The following is a 17,489-nucleotide window of genomic DNA, read 5'->3' as shown; positions in this document are numbered from 1 at the left end:
TACATAAGTGGAATGGCCTTTGCAGTAGTTATTTTAAAAATTAATTTACTTTTTCAAAATGCAGCATATCCTGATCTTAAGTGGTAATCAGTTCTCTTGCTGGAGGTAAGGTACAAAGTAAGGACCAGAAAAATAAATGTCCATCCCTTACCTTTTCCCCTCACCTCGCTCCTTACTTTTCTTGAGTAGTGGCCATAAATAGGAGAATTTAGACTTTTACAACTTTAGAAATAAAGTGAGGTTTTTCCCTTACTATTCCTTATTGCTTATTAATATTCTTACCTATCATTTTCTAACAAACAAAGCAAAACAAAAACACTAGGACCTATACCAGGGCACAATGTAGTTATAATTTATTTTACCATTCTCTACATATTTGTCATAAAGCAGTTTAGTGTAGGCTTATACATGGAAAGGACTTATACATGAAAATTAAATATAATGCAAAAATCAGCTAATATGGACATGATGCCCCATCTGGATGACTGAGACTTGGGTAGCTTTTTAATCTGATAGAAGCATAAGAGGCTTAATTCCATTTTGTAGATATAAGAAATAACTTTTCTGTGGCTCAGAAACTCTTGGCATGTGCCTGTAACCTAGCATAATAACTTTTAACTTAATGATTAGCAACCCCCTGAATTATAAAACAATCAATTTTCTCTAAAGAAAGTCCTTCTTAGGACTCAAACTGAACCTGGAATTCTGATAATTACCTTTTCCAAAGACAGCACCATGTATACCATTTATTCTCCAATCAAAGTTATGAATGCAAATTGCTTCCACAAATTCATTGCTGGTACCATGAAATAGCATTTGTTCATTAATCTGAGGCACACCTCTTTTTTTCTTGAGTTGAGCCTTTTTCCTAAAAATACAATACACACAGACACAAAACACACACAGAAATGTACCATAAGTGGCATTTATTAATCTTAATGAGCAAAGTTCAATAGAAAGGGTAAAAAAGAAAATACTTCTTTGTTATAAATCATAAGTAGACAAAGTAGGTTTGGAAAAATAAATATTTTCAAATGTTCTTAGACATATAAATCATCTCATCAAAAATTATTAGCTAACATTAAGACTTAAGGTTGAAAATTATACCAAAAACCATAGTTATCCCAGAATATGCCCCATCATAGTAAAGATAACTGCCTAAACCAGCTAAGCTTTACAGATACTTAAAAATGAGACTATAAGCAATTAAATAATTCAAAGTTCACAGAGTCTTTAGAGAATTCCTTAAGCAAAGACTATGTCTTATTCTTTTTATCCTCAAAGACTAGAAAATGTTAGTTGAATTGAACTGAATTTTGAACCGTATGGCTGGAAGGGACATTAAGCCATCCAGTTGAATTAACTCTCTTCCCATGAACAAATATTCTAACACATAGAAGGATATTCAATGTAGGACTGATTGTAACAGAAAAAAGCAAAAATAAAAACTGAAAATAGCCTAAAATTCTTTCACAGAGAAATGAATATATAATTATATATTTTTATATAAATGTTAAAGGTAATTAACTAAGTTTACATGTGTTAACATAGTAAATCTCGAAAAATAATATTGAATGTAAAAAGAATGTTGCAAGAAGAGACATGTAGCTCAAAATAATACTGTGTATCATACAGGTATACACACACAGAGAGTAAAAATATAAAAGCATCACACCAATCTCAGGAGGAAGGGAGGAGAGAAGTTGGGGGCGAGTAAATACTTCACCTGTATCTGTGTGAAGAGGAAGAAAATGTGACAAGTATCAAAATGTTAAATCTGATTGGTAGGTACATGTAGTCTATAAACTACTTGCTGCATTTTCATTTCTGAAATGTATTTCATAAAAAAGATGTTTTAAAAATTGAAAAGAATTCTCCCCCTTACATCTCTGATAGCTATTTAATGCCTGCTTCCATCCATTCTAGGGTCAAATACTAGGGTCAACTTGCCTTGCCAGACAGCACAATCTGTTTGTGATCTACTGTAATTGTTGGAAAGTACATCCATCCTAACCCCAAACAAAAATCTATCTCCTGCAGCTTCTACTGATTGCTGTTAGTTATTCTCTTCTGAACACAGAACAGTTCAAATCACTCTTATACAAAACAATTCTGCAAATCTCCAAAAGTAACGATGAACACCTACCTAGGCTTTCTTCGCTAGGTTGAATGTGCACCATTCCCTCAACTACTCCTGACAGAGCATAGCTTCCAGGCCTTTCTCTATGCTGGACAATCTTTAATTAACAAGAATCTGCTGGATACCTTCTACTTTATAAATGTTGGCAAGAAATAGAAACAGAATTCAGATATCATCAGACAGCATAGAGTTCACCAGCACCACCAAATTCATTTCAGTAGCAGGGGCATGAGACGGCTTACATAAATAAGTACATAGTCAGTTAAAACTCCTAGGACTTCTCCTAAACCAGCTCTCCCTTAGCTTGCTATGTATGTACAACTGATTTATAAACCAAATGCAGCTTTATTTCAGTTATGCCTTACTTGATATAATAAATTAAAAAGTAAAAATTAAATAACAAAGTAAAATATCCATATCTCAGATTAACAGATTTTATAAAGGACATGAAGCTTAGTGAAATGTGGAGGAATGGATACTTGCATTTAAGTGTGCCAGAAATGAAAATGTGCATAGTCTTTCTCAAAAGTCGTCTGGCAGTATGTATCAAAATTTAAATGTCTATGCTTTGGTCTGTTGACTACAGTCTTTCTATATCCTTAGTATGACATTAGAAGACTATATATTAAGCAAATATTTACTTCACAAAAAGCCAGCTACTTTCACTAGGAGTAAATTCCACCAACTATTTTTTTAGAACTTTATGTACTGTCTCACTTTTTAAAAATAATGTACATTTGTCCCTTTTATAACTGAGAAAAAAAAGCTTTTGTAAAAAAAAAAAAAAAAAGATAAAATTTGTTTTGACCCATTGTTTCAGCCTCCCAAGGTCTTTCTGACTCTTGATTCACTCACACAACAAACAAGCTACCCCTTCTAGTTTTGAATCTTTCACAAGTCTGATAAGCAAGGCTTCCACATTTTAATCCAAGTCCCTGATAAAAATATTGAAGGACTCAAGAAGAAAGCATGCATGTCATTCAAGTTACTCTTTGCATAAGAACTTTATCTACTAGATTTTCTCTTTTACTATCACCTGGCATACATTTATCCATCTTGTCTCCATCATAGGTAACTTTCTCAACCACTTTTAGGAACCAAGTTAGACTGCTTAAAGGGCTTACCCATCTACCACCATGGTGATCCTATTAGTTAGTCTGGCATTATTGAATCCATGCTGGGTTTTTTTTTAAGTAAACATTTGTTTAATATACAATGTCAAATTTCATGGTCTGTAATGACTAGAATCCACTACACTCTAAAAAGTCAGGATATTCACTTATCACTACTTTTCAGGCATATGTTAGAATGGATCTCGGTTTGAAAATTCTTTGGATTCTCTCTTAGATATTAAAAATGAACTGTGGATTAAAGAGGCTGGAGCACGGATGTTAGCAGGCATTGAAAACACTGCTGGGTTACTGGATTGGATACAGCATATATACCAGCTGAAGGAAGATCAGGGTGAGGTGATTAAAGTTCTGCATCCCCACAGCACAGTTTATTCTAGTGCCCACAGCTAAGGCACTCATGAAATGTGGACACTCACAGACTATGACCGTGGTGCTCCAGAAAGGCTAAAGTTGAGTTCCAGGGCCTCTTGAACTTCAGTTAAACCTGCAAGGAAAGTAACAGGACTACACTAAGTTCTTCACAACCCTGCCCACCTTTGCCCAAACCCACATTCATTTCTGAAATTACTGAAGGTACTGTGGTACCCTTTCTCAAGGATGTCTCAAAATTACCCACACTCTTAAGAACTAGAGTGCCAAAAGGGCTAAATTGTATATGCCATGTGCCCTGCACTGGAGCAGGAATATCTTCATGCTCTGAATTAAAATAGGTTTGCTTAGGTTTAGAGCAGTAGTCCTCTATCCTGGCTGAACATCAGAATCACTTGAAGAATTTTTTAAAGACAAAAACGTCAGAACCCAGAGGTTTTGATCCAGTAGGTCTGGGATGGGTGATAGGTATTTCTACTTGTTAATGAACTCCGGTGATTCTGACATGCAGCCAGGTTTGAGAATCTCTGATCTAAATCCACATTCTGAATGAGTAAGCAGCTTTCACTGTTCTTATTTCCTGCCTACCTTATTTTTTCCAACCCTGCATCAATCCAATCATCTCTCCTATCCGCTCTGACACTTGCACTGCTAGAGAAAATCATACAGCATCCCCATGGTTCCCACTACAAATTCACACACTCTAACAGCTAAACCCTTAGTGCTGATGGAAACTCTATAGTGCCCAAGTTCTCAGTCTTTTCCCACAGTGGCCGTTTCAGATCTCCCCTTTCCCCTTGTCTTTCCCTCTCAACTATACCTCCCTAACATTCCATTCTCTGTGTGTGACCACACTTCTTATTTCATCCAGGAAACGGAAGGTATTGGGAAGGCACTCTCTAACCTAACTCCCCTCCTCATCCCCTACCTCTACTTATCTATAAACTTAACTGGACCACCCTTGCCTACCTCCTTTCTGACATGAGTTCTATTCAGAAGCTGTAATCCATCAATTATGCTTTCTCTCTTCTCCAGTCTTTTAAATTCTCCTTCTCTATAGGTTCTTCCCAGTTATAATACAATGCCCAGGTTTCTCCCATCATTAAATTCAAAAAACATTCACAAAACAAAATGAAAGCACACTTCCCAACCCCACATTGCCTATCTTCTCACATCTTTCATTCTCTTTACTGCCAAGCTTCTTGAAAGAATTGTTGACATTTGCTGTACACACAGTATAGTGTCTACCAACATTGCTTGCATCAAAGTTACCTTCTTACTGCAAAATCCAAATGACACTCTCCTTCAGTTTCTGTGACTACACACCCTACCGCTTTCCTCCACTTTCTGTGGTTGTTACCTCTGTTTTCTCCTTGGGTTTTCTCTTCCTCTGTTACTCCCTTTCAGGATTAATTCTTTGCCCTCTTCTTAATCTACATAGACTCCTGGTCATCTTATTTACCCCTATAGTTTCTACTGCCCCACATTTTCTAACAACTCCAAAAGACCACTCTTCTGAGCTCCCAACCCACGTATCAGCTGCTGTATGTCAACTACTCCTCCTTCTCCACCATCCCTAAACCTGTCTCTACCCACATTCCCTTGATAAATTAAAGCAAACAAGCCAGAAACTTGGGAGTTATCCTTCCCATCTCTCTTACCCACCCCATAGCATACATTAAATTAAACACCAAGCCCTATCATTCTACAATCTTAATATCTCAAAACTGTCCTCTTTGCTCCAACACAACAGATATCACTTTGTTCAGGCCACCCAATGTGTCTCAGTCTAATTACTAAAACCATTTCCTAAACTGGTCTCCTTGCTTCAAACTGTGATCCCATTAAATCAGGGTGTCTCAACTTTGGCACTAATTATATTCTGAGATGGATAATTCTTTGTTGTAGGAGGCTGTCTTGTGCATTATAGGATATTTACCATCCCTGACTTCTATCCAATAAATACCAGTAGCACCCTCACCCCAACATGACAATCTAAAATGACCCCAGTAATTACCAAATGTCCCATGGTGGGCAAAATCACTCCCAGTTGAGAACCACTGCTTTAACCCCCTTCTCCACAGTACAGCCTGATGAATTATTTTTCTAAAATGCAAATAAATCTATCATTCTCTTTCTTAAAGTCCTACAATGGCTTTCTACTATCCCAGGAAAAAACCCAAACCCCTTAGTTTAGCCTATAAGGCTCTGCATGGTCTGGCCCCTGCTAACTCTCTGTCTTCCACTCTGGATCAATCCAACTCAGCTAAGGCTACTGAAGAAAATCACACACCCACTCTAGTGGTGCTGCTACAAAATCCTGTGTGCTCTGCCTCTTGACTATGATTTTGGCCTCTTCTTTCACCATTCATCCTGATTTCTGTTCCATTGGAAACTCTCTCAATTTTCTATGTTCCCTCTTGTGTTCAAACTTTGGCTCACATTGCTCCTGATGCTTGGGATGCCCTTTCCCTATTCGACTTGTGCCTAGTTTAAATGACGCCTACTTCAGGAAATGCTCCCCAACACTCCCCGCCACACACACCCTGCTTCTGTCGGCAGGGGTGGATGATTACCCTCGCTATGTCCTGTGCTCACTCCTATATGTCTGTGTTGCAATGGTCTGGCTCCTTGTCTAAGCTGCAGTCCTATACACTGTCATATCCTAAGTGCCTAGAATCACACCTGTCACAAAGTAGGTGTGAAAATATATTTGTTGGAAGAATGAGGGAAAGTAAGAGAGGCTCAGGCAATGTGAAAACTGATGTCAGATGGACTCATGTGGGCCTGACTACCTATATGGTGACTCATAGGTTATGTGACAATGAGATCAACCAAGTTATTTTAGTTCTTCAGAGATGTCAAAATGACAGGCTGCCCTCACAATGAGACTCAGTACATTGTACTGTCATGACAGGTGGCAGGTTCATTTACCATCATAGATTTCTACAGGCTGACATTACATAAAAATCATGAAGGACATCACCAGAGTAAAACTATTTCCACTGAAATTCTTAGTGTAAAATGTTTTGGGGAGTCACTAGTACATTTTCACCACTAGGATTTAACTGAGGACTCAAATTATGAGGGAGACAAACGTGAACTTCACTTCAGGGCCTGATTAAGAATAAAGAATTAAGTTTTTATCAGATTATTTTAGGAAAACATACTTTATTCACGGAAAGAATAAAATCAAAAGGACAAAGGCCTCTATTTTCTTCTATAAGAGAATCATCTAAACAAGAACTAAATAAAATCTTCTAAAGTCAGTTAAACTTAGTTACTGTCAGGAACAAAAGTTGGTTTGGTCCAGACTCAAGACTATAAAGAATCCAAGCTGAAAGCCCCTAATTCTGCCATAAACTATTCTGATACCAAAAGCTGGAATATGCTCAGGCCATATTAACTAGTCAGTTACAACCATGAAAGAAGTCCATGTACCATTACCAAACAAAAGTCAGCCTGATTCTCAAGTATATAGAAATGAAATGAGTTATGATCTGGGATTTGCTTTAAAATACTTTAGCAACAACAATAAATAATAAGAAAGGAGATAGTTTATGTGTGGCAAATATTCATAAATGTTGAATCAGGATGATGGGTACATGGAGTTCATTATATTAGAATGATATAATAATAATCTCTACTTTTGTGTCTATTTGAAATTTTTCTGAATTCTGAAAATTATAGTCAGCTTATATGAAAAGTATCAGAAATCAAATCTCATGCACAGATATTAATTAAAAACATTTCAGAGAACCACTTACTTTAAGTAATATTTGTTATAAAAAATACAGCACAACTGGTTAATGTGGACAATACTTAAGCATTCTGTAATGGACTTTATTTTTAGGTTGAGTGCACACTGAGCAATCTAATGGGTTGTTTCCAACCTAAATCAAGTAAATAAATTAAAAAAATAAATAGATTTTAAATCTACAACATAAACTTCGGGCTAAGCAGGAAATATGAAGGTATGTTTTAAAGTGTTCTTTAATATAAAACAAACAAATGGCTATGGACAAGATAGTACAATTGGTAAAAGAAGAAAATTCAACGAGGTTTTCAGAGACTGATAACAAAAGCCTGAGGCAATGAGGTCATATCAACAGAACTAAATAGCTCCCAAGATTCCCCTGTAATGACCATTTTAGTCAAGATGCACAGCCTTAAACCTTCAAAGGAGAGAGTTTCTCACATTACAGTGCTGCAAGCAAACCATACAGAGAATTTTTCTTCCACTTGAGAATGAGGAAGAGTGCTGAGAGACCAGGTCAAAATACAGCAGAAGAAAAATATAGTACATCTACACCACTGAAAATTCATACAATTTAACATATGTGCTTAACTCGAAGACTATATAAAAAGTGTTAGGGGCAAGGAGAAGGTTTAGATTAGAAATTATCTCACCTGCAGAAGAACTCCCACAAGTCCAAGTTTTGAATTCTCTGAATTCTTTTAATTCGGTTGCGATCCATTGTTTTACCAAAGAGACTAGCAACTTCATTATATTCATGTGTTTGATTTTGCAGAGGAATAAGCTGGAAAAATAAGTTTGCATAGCTTTACTGGGGTCGCTTCCGATTTCTTTCACAACACAGTCAGTCAGTTCTGCTCTTACCTGATAAGGTACTTCAGGATTCACATTCTCCCAGTGTGGTGGCATAGGGATAGCCTCGTTTTCACAGATATAACTTTAAACAGCAAAAGACAAAACAAAATATTAGAAGCTGATTATAATTATTGACAGTGAGGTAGCCTTTTCTCCAAAACTGAATTTTCATATTCAGAGTACTGTGACAAATGCACTTAAGTGTAGCCTTTGGTTTCTTTAAAAATTTTTGAATGTCTATGGTGTGATACTTTTTAGGCGCTGAAGAGTGAACTTTGATAGGAAATATCAAACCTTACATATCATCAATTTTAAATTGTTTAGTTTTGTTTTTATGAAATTTCCAAAATTTCTCTAAAATATCAGGAAGACTTTAGATAAAGATTTTCTTCTGCCTATTGAATAAATTTGAAACTCCTCAGCCATTCCTTCTGTGTTCTCCAAGATCTAACTCAAACCTAAACCTTTCTCTGTTTATTGCACACTATTCTCTCACACCGTCACTTAGTGCAATCAGTCTGCAAATCTTTTAAAAAATATCAAATATGTTCAAGCCATTGGATGGGAAGACAAAAAAAGACAGTATATTGGGGGCTTTAATAGCAAAAGGCTGACACACCAGTTGTCCTGGTGACTAAAGGTTACTGGAAGAAATTAATAACTTTTAAACCTATCTTTAGTTTACTTCTTTAAAACTTATTTTAATTTTTGAAAAAATAAAAACATACAATTTAAAAACTATTATGTATAAAGAAGAAAATAGTGAGAAATTTTCCTCCCACTCCAGTCCTTGGTCTGTCCAATTCTCACTTCTTGCCCCAAATCTAGGTCTGTAGGGTATTCTTTCAGAACTTCTTGAGGTTCATATAAGCCAAGTTTTTTCCCCTACACATGAAGCACACGTTTTTTTGCATCTGTTTTTTTCTTTACTTAATAGATTCTTAGAATCTTTCTATATCAGTACATAAAGATTATCCTCATTTCTAGCGCCTACAACACAGCTTGGCACACAATAGACATTCAGTAATTACTGGCTGGCTGAATGAGTATGTTCTGTTTTACAGATGCATACGATTCCACTGTATGGATACATCATAATTATTTAACCAGTCCCTTATTGATGATATTTAGCTTGTTTTCAACTTTTTGCTACTGTATTAAGTATGCTGCAAAGAAATCTGTCCATCTTCCCTTTTACATTTCCACTAGTCTATCTGTAAAATAACATCTTTGAAATGGAATTTCTGGGTCAAAGGATATATTTATTTGCAATTTTTACAGATACTACTCAAATACCATCCTTAAAGGATATACTTACTGATATTCTCACCAGCAATGTAGAGAGTGCCTATTTCCCAACATAGTAAAATTTAGTCTGGTATTAATTTGTATTTCTCTTACTATGAGTGAGGTTCTATGAACTGTTCAAATTCTTTGTCCATGTTGGTCTTCTACTGAGAGAGTCCTAGAAGTACTTCATATACTATAGAGGTTAGCCCTTCAACTGTAATAAAAATGAACAAAAATATTTTCCCAATATTTTTCTCACTTTGCCTAAAGTACCTTTTAGCTATGAAAACACTTTTTTAAAAATTTTTATGTAGCACACAGCCTTAATTAACTCCTTGCCAATAGGAAACATGTACTATTTGCCTTGTATGTAATAAATGCTTAATACATTCCCACAAAAAATATTTCTATATCAGCACCTACCAACCTTAATCACTTTCCTGTATCCTACCTATTCCTCTTTTATTATTATCTTGCTTATTTGTCCTTTATTCTGTTTGGTCCTCTCTTTGTCCTGTCTTAGTTCTGTGGTTTGTACAGTGTGTGACAGAACAAAGTGCTTCTTTACAATAACATTTTCCATTATTATGTCTCATTTTTCTCCCAGATTACATATTCTTTGAAGATAAGTAATTCCTTTATTATAGTCCTTGTGCTGAAGACTGTGAATATGATAGCTGGTAAGGAGAGAATAGAGAATATAGAGAATATATTCTCTATATTTCAGAGACGTACTGGGACATTCATTATGTAGGTACTTGAATAACTTTTAAATCATGATGCTAAAATAGAAACCAAATGACTTAAGAAACAAACTGATGAACCTTAAAATATTTATTTCTTTATTCGAATCCTTTCAAAAAATCTCATTGGAAAAAGTATTCCCTACAATTCACATACTACAATTGTTTTTTTCTGTTTCATTTTAAATTCTTTGAACAGAAAGGAATTTCAGTATTTGATTAAGGAATCATTCCAGAAAATAGGACACATGCTCTAAAATTTTTCCTTCAATTCTAGTCATATGAATAACAAATATTTATTGTCTTCTGATTTTATACCTCTTTTTTCAGACTATATATGGCCAAAAAGAGCAAAAAGAAAATTTGCAACCCAGATCCAGGGAACAGGGAGCTGTACTGTTGTCCCATTGTGCTCCCATCTCCCCTTCGTCTCCTTTAGTCACTATAGATTTGAAATTACTTCTAAGAGTTGACCAATGGGGATCTGGGAGGTGGAGACAAAGTGGGCAATTACCTGGAATTAATGGCCCAAATAACTATGGTTCTGCCAGAGTATTTCCAAGTGAGCAATTCAAACTTACCTCAGTGAGTTATTTTAGGGGTTTGGAGCAGAGTCCATAAGGCATTTTGTAACTACCATGCAAACCGTTCTAAATAATTAAAAAATGTAAATATACAAGGAGAAAGGAGAAGAATAACGTGCAAGAAAGCACTTACAGAAAATAATAATGTTGCTATTTTGTCAATACATGAGATATTTCATATTTAAAAGATCAATATTAAGATCATTAAATGACCTATTTCCTTCTATTTGTTTTTCTGTCAAAAGTTAAGAGACAGGAGAATAAAACCCCACCCTTTCACCTCTATTCTCTTTACGATACCTGAAAGCACTGATAGAAAAGGGGGCTCTTTTTATTAAGCGTTGCTTTCCAGTGGTGAGATTCATTTGCTTCATTTCTGTGTACAAAGACAAGATATCAGATAAGTTAGAGAAATATACTGTGCTATAAAGTGTCATGACGATTAGTAGCCACACTACATGAGGATCAGGAATCGTGGCGCTTTGGGAGTAATTGGCAAGCATAGTGTACTACAGGCACTTTACCATACAACTGTGAATCATGTTACAAAGGTGCTATTCATGGGAGCACAGCTTCACTGCGTGATGACCTAAGCTTGAACTTAAAGATGCTAATTCATTCACTGCTCAGTGTGCAGGGTCTATTCCTTTCTGCATCACACTTAGGTTAAACCAACACTAAAACAGAGGAGTTCTAAACTTAGGAAGGTTAAGAGTACTAGAAAGAGAGAAATTATAACACTAAGTCTTCCAGTTGGTTTATTAAGTGGGAAAATATGCTTTGATTTCCTCAAAAACTTTGGAAATGATAAAGGAGATACAGTATCATTATAAAACTTGCACAACTGACAGAATTTCAAAATTTTGTGTATTTCTTGCCTTTTCTTTAAATTTGTATGCCTAAACCAAAAAAAAAAAAAAAAAAAAAGAAAGAAAATAGAAAACCTGGATAGACCCAATACATACTCATATAAAATAAAATTCCAGTGATAAAAGACTAACTAACGGTGTGTATCATTTCCTTCTTTTATCTGTGCCTCAGCCATGGCAATATTTACCAGGTCTACTTCTTCATTCCCAAAAAGTTAAGAAGTGAGTCTTAATGTAGAATATTAGGCAGTTTATCTTATCTAACTGACATCAATCCATTCCAGAATGAAGTGGTTCATCCACCCAGGCCAATGTTAGTATAAAGTGTGTTCTGCCCTTTCTGTATTCTCCTAGACTCTACACACACTGGCATTGCCACTACTCAGGGGAAAAGCAGATGATCTCAACACATGGCAAGACTTGAGATGCCATTTTCTTGAACCATTTCATTTGGAGTTTACTTTTCACCATCTTTATGGAGAAAACCTGAGGTGCCTAGTGGAAGAATGGCTGGGGCTAATAACTTTGGAAATTGTTCATGTGAAATGCTACTACTATACCTTTGAAACAAGATCATAATATAGAGGGTTGGGAAACATGAATTATTAATATATGTGACACCTATTCTTTGATAAAGATATTTTCTAACAAACTGCATTTTCTGACAGGAAGATTCCCAAAAATATAGTTTACTAAAAAAGTTATTCTTTCAGAAACATGTGGCTTGCTAATTATCTACCAAGTGCATTGAAAAACTTCATCCTCTACATCTGTGGTCTCCAACCCCTGGGTTGCAGACTGGTATTGGTCCCTGGCCTGTTAGGAACTGGGCTGCACAGCAGGAGGTGAGCAGCAGGTGAGCAAGTGAAATTTCATCTGTATTTACAGCTGCTTCCCATCGCTCACATCACTGCATAAACTCCCCCTCCTGTCAGATCAGCAGCAGTATTGGAGTTTCATAGGAGCACAAACCCTGCTGTAAACTGCACATGCAAGGGATATAGGTTGCAAATACAGATAATCATTAGGAGAGAGGTTTGACTGCACAATAAATGTAATATACTTGAACCATCCCCAAACCATCCCCCAGTCTGTGGAAAAATTGTCTTCCATGAAAGCGGTCCCTGATGCTAAAATGGTTGGCGACCACAGCTCTGTGTGAAGGCTGCTGTCTGGTTCTGTTTCAGTAGTGCTTCAAAATTAGCACCTGTACAGAGGACTAAATATGTCTATTGGACACCTTCTGCCTAGACTGCAGCAGAAGGATAAATGTCAGGACTCCCTTAAAGGTAGCTTATTTGCCTAATATCATTTTTTTAAAAGGTATGGTTAGTCAGGAGTAAGAATCTAGTGGTTTGAACTCTTAATAATGAAAAAGGGACAGAAAAACAACTTTGGTGAGACAATAAACATTAGATATTTGGTTGCATCAACCCCTTAGTGGACAAACCCCCTTTACAACTTCTGGGCCTTGGTTCATCCAAGGGAATTTTCTAAGGTTTCACCACCTTACCCAACCACAACCCACTACTAACACTGTCATAAAGACATTACTCACAGAAATCGGGAAAAAACAGCTAAAGGGCTAAGCTGTGTAGCAACCAAATGTACTTTTATTAAGAAAGCTTCCCACCCAGGTCTTATTTGCCTCTAAGCAATAAACTGCAATAAACTGCACCTTGAAACTTGAGGGGATGAATCCAACACGTTGTTCATGGGATACCTAAAAACATGTCCCTACATCACAGATGAAATCCAAAGTGGGGCTGATTTCCAAATTATTAATAGATGACCAATCTGTGAAAGAGTCAATGAAATCAGAAAATGGCAGAGGCAATGTCCATTAAAGAAAGAGTTTTCTGACAAAGGCACCAAGAGAAAGGTCATTCAGCTAAACTTTGGTCTTGAAACTATTACCAGCTACCTATGACTTTCTCACTTAGCATCTCAGTTTAATCCTTAAAATAAAAAGGTTCCTACCTATTTCAAAAAACTGATGGGATGAATATAATTGTTAAAAAGTGTTTTGTGTTCTTTAAAAGATAAGCATTACATGAACTCAAAATATATAATAATCTTCACATACATTGATATATATATAACATATAAACATGCCTTTATAAAAGGCAATGTTGCTCAAGATGATTTTAAATCCTGAATTTTATAGAGGTATTTTTGTGTATAACAAAGAGGATTCATTTCACTGTTTGCAAATGTATCAACTAATCCTGATCTTCAGAGCTATAGATTTTATCATATCAATATACTAAAACACACAACTATTAGGGAAAAAAACATACCTGCAAAGTCTATCTTGTAGCTGAATTTGGAAGTAGTAAAAGAAATGGAGCCACAAGGGTTTGTTTTGAAGCTTTTTTCGATATCTTCACTGCTAACTGAACACTGAATGTTGGTATCCGGCTTTAAGACAAACCAGAAAGTGTCATTTACCAGCTGTTCACATTAATGACTTGGCCACAGAGGTGCTACTGTGGTCACAGTGACAGGGTATGGAGAGACAAGGGAAACTTACTAATCACCTATTCTAGTTCCCAACACACAGGGAGGATCACAACTAAGCCAGCATGTTAAACATGGTTTAAGGTTTCCAGTGAAGAAACAACAACTGGTCATGGTCCCCTTCAACAACTGGTTATGGTCTGTTTTTCCAGATTATTACAATTTTTATAAATTATTCCAATAATTACACTTTCTAAGTGGCTCGAATGAAATCTTCTTTAAACAGCTTGATAAAGTTAAAAAATAAAAGACTGCAGGTTTTTGAGTATGGGTTCAAATCTCAGCTCAACTAGCTGTGTGACCCTGGACAAATTATGTTAACTTTTCTGAGTTTCACTATCTTTGACTTTAAAACAGAGTGTTAACATCTGCTTCAGAATGATTGTGAGGGTAAAGGAGAAAATAAATGCACAACACCTAACATAATACCTGGCGTACAGAAGGTGTTTAATATGGATTTGTTCTTCCCTTTCTCTTTGTCCACCAAATCAAACTTGGAGTTGCTCAGATGTACTGATACCATGCAACTCTCAGTCACATTCGCCCTCTGTACACATAGTAAACACATACTGTTTCTTCTAAATAAATGATTGTGAAAACCTGGGGGAAAGAAAAGGAAAAGGACCAGAAGAATTTCTAACTTTTCTTTTAGTTAAGCTATTTGATTTCCTTAAGGTTTGATTTCAAGTTCTACACTCATACTCATTTTATATATCAGCAAGATGTCACTAAGTGATTCTAAACCCCTTCTGCAAAATTCAAGGAAACAACATACCTGAAACATGTGCCACTTCCCACATTCTGCCAAGTAGAACCAGCCCCACTGGGTGTCTGATGTGTCCATGTCATCCACTTCACTCTCTGTTGTTTTGGACACGAACTCTTCTGCTTTGTGAAACATCTCCTGAAAAGCCAGAAAGAGGGGAAGGAAAAAATAATTCTATTAATAATAAACGTACTTTTTATAGATCATTTTACTTCTTTACAAAGAATGGTGCTCAATTGTCTTTCCCACTGCAACACTCTAAAAACACCATTCGAAACAATGGTGATATAGCACCTTTTGTATATTCCTGGATAGAGCTGGAACCCATTCTACTAAGTGAAGTATCCCAAGAATGGAAAAACAAGCACCACATGTACTCACCAGCAAATTGGTATTAACGGATCAACACCTAAGTGGACATACAGGAGTAACATTAATTGGGTGTCGGGAGGGTGGGAGGGGGGAGGAAGGGATAGATATATACAACCACAACGAGTAAGATGTGCAACGTTTGGGAGATGGACATGCTTGAAGCTCTTACTCGAGGGGGGAGGGGGGCATGGGCAATATAACCTTAACACTTGTACCCCCATAATACGCTAAAATAAAAGAAAAATAAATAAATAAAAACAACATTCTATCTTGCATATTGACTTCAAAGATAAACATTTAACATGTTGAATATCATTGCTTACCAAGTTAGGCAAATAATAATCATCCTAGGTAGTATATACCGATACCTATTAACCATTTAAGTAAACTATATCAATGTCAATAAGTACTTTGGGTTTTCAATACAGCTCCAAGAAATTTTAATTTTATCATATGTGCATGTATTTGGTCAAAGGATCCATGCCATCCCAACTAGTTAAGACCAAAAGCATCTAATTTATGTTTTAAACAGTCATTATTTCATTTAATGGCATGGAACAATATTAATATATGGTGTTGAGTACAAAAGAAGGTTATAAAAACAGAAATAGTATGATCCAGTCTAATAAATGCATGTCTATACTTACCCATGTGAATATATATGTATGTGTGTGTATAAATATATGTATGTATGTATATACACACATATAGATAAATGTCTGGATGTATTAATACATACAACAATTTGTCATCATTTTTTCTCAGTGTTAGGATGAAAATAATAATAATGAACCTTTCTATGGCTCTTATTGTGCAAAGTACAGTTCTAAGTACTATACAGATAAATACAGATGATAACTCATTTAGGCCTCACAACAACCCTATATAAGATAAATACTATTATTTCCCTAAACTTACAAATGAGGAAACTAAGGCACAGAGAGGTCACACAATGAGGAAGCCAAGATTCGAACTCAGGCATTCTGGCTCCAGGGTCTGTGCACTTAGCCACCATGATATAGTACCTTACACTTCATTATACAAGATTTTATAATTTCATTATACTACTTAACACATGTACACATTTATCTGTGAAAATTTTTAAGCATTCTTGGTTGGGTATTGTAATGAAGAAGTCCCTAGAAAGGGAACAAAGGGGATGATTAAAGAAGATTAAACTTAATCTGGTATTCAGGTTCCTGTTCTTATTCTTTAAGAATTTTTAAATCATTAAAATTTGTAAGACTAATAAATGAAAACATTCTCCCTGCAAAAAAATCAGAACATTTAAGATAAAACTAAAGACTTTTCTGACCATTACTTCCATTCCTGGTACCTTCTCACTTTGCTTCTTTCAAGGTTAACCAATGCTATCAATTTACTATGTACCTTTCAGATAATCTCTGTGCATATGTGTTTGTGTGTATAATCATATACACACATACAAACATATATATATTTTCTTAAAAATTTGATTTGCTATATCTTTGATTTTTTATAAAGAATATGTATTACTCGGTGATTTGGAAAATGTTTATTTTTAATTTCATTATATAAAATGTCCATCCTATTTCTAGAGGCTGTGTAACCTGGGATAAATTTTATACCTTGCCACAGTTTTCTCTTTGCAAAATGGACAATTAGACTCTTTAATTTCCCTTTCGGTTGTTGTTAGAAATGAATGAGATAAAGCAGTAAAGTGCCAACTATGGTAGCTGAGCTCAATGAGGGAAGTTTGTTATTTTTTATTCATATTCGAACCAAAGAATGCTTTATGATTATTTTTTGTTTTTTTTTCCCTTCATCTTTTAAAGTTGATTGGTGCTAAGAAATAGAAAAATAGAACACCCTAGGATCAAGAATTGCAGGTTTAGGACCCACTATTTACCTTCTGTATTTTAACCACATAATAAAGACAATGATTTTAAATTTAAGATCAACTGTCCAGTTAACTATTCACAACTCCTGCGTCTTCTCTATTACTGTTCACATCATTTGGCCATTTCACTGTGAGAGAAAAAGCAAGAGTGACTGAAATTTAGTTTTTCTTCTGAAAATAACCAGAAAAATTTAAAAGGGTAAGTTTTAAGA

The 17,489-nt window shown here is 35.5% G+C and overlaps 1 protein-coding gene across 8 annotated transcripts in view; it reads right to left on the bottom strand.

Moving 5' to 3' along the window:
- The window catches only part of PARP11 (poly(ADP-ribose) polymerase family member 11), a 58,087-nt gene that overhangs the window by 19,529 nt on the left and 21,069 nt on the right, over window positions 1–17,489 (bottom strand). For 6 of the 8 annotated variants that reach the window (XM_012783165.3, XM_076007756.1, XM_012783168.3 and 3 more), the window contains 6 exons: window positions 15,036–15,164; window positions 14,041–14,161; window positions 11,172–11,247; window positions 8,264–8,336; window positions 8,053–8,183; window positions 717–868 (listed from right to left, as the gene is read on the bottom strand). In XM_012783165.3, coding sequence (XP_012638619.1) covers window positions 717–868; window positions 8,053–8,183; window positions 8,264–8,336; window positions 11,172–11,247; window positions 14,041–14,161; window positions 15,036–15,164 — 682 coding nt within the window. The remainder of the gene's footprint in view (window positions 1–716; window positions 869–8,052; window positions 8,184–8,263; window positions 8,337–11,171; window positions 11,248–14,040; window positions 14,162–15,035; window positions 15,165–17,489) is intronic. The other 2 variants (XM_076007757.1, XM_012783170.3) reach the window with 1 other exon arrangement.

Source organism: Microcebus murinus, chromosome 10 (genome assembly GCF_040939455.1).
Source record: "Microcebus murinus isolate Inina chromosome 10, M.murinus_Inina_mat1.0, whole genome shotgun sequence".
NCBI classification, from domain to species: domain Eukaryota; kingdom Metazoa; phylum Chordata; class Mammalia; order Primates; family Cheirogaleidae; genus Microcebus; species Microcebus murinus.
Note: the sequence above shows the minus strand (reverse complement) of the source record. Positions and strands in the feature narration are given on the sequence as shown.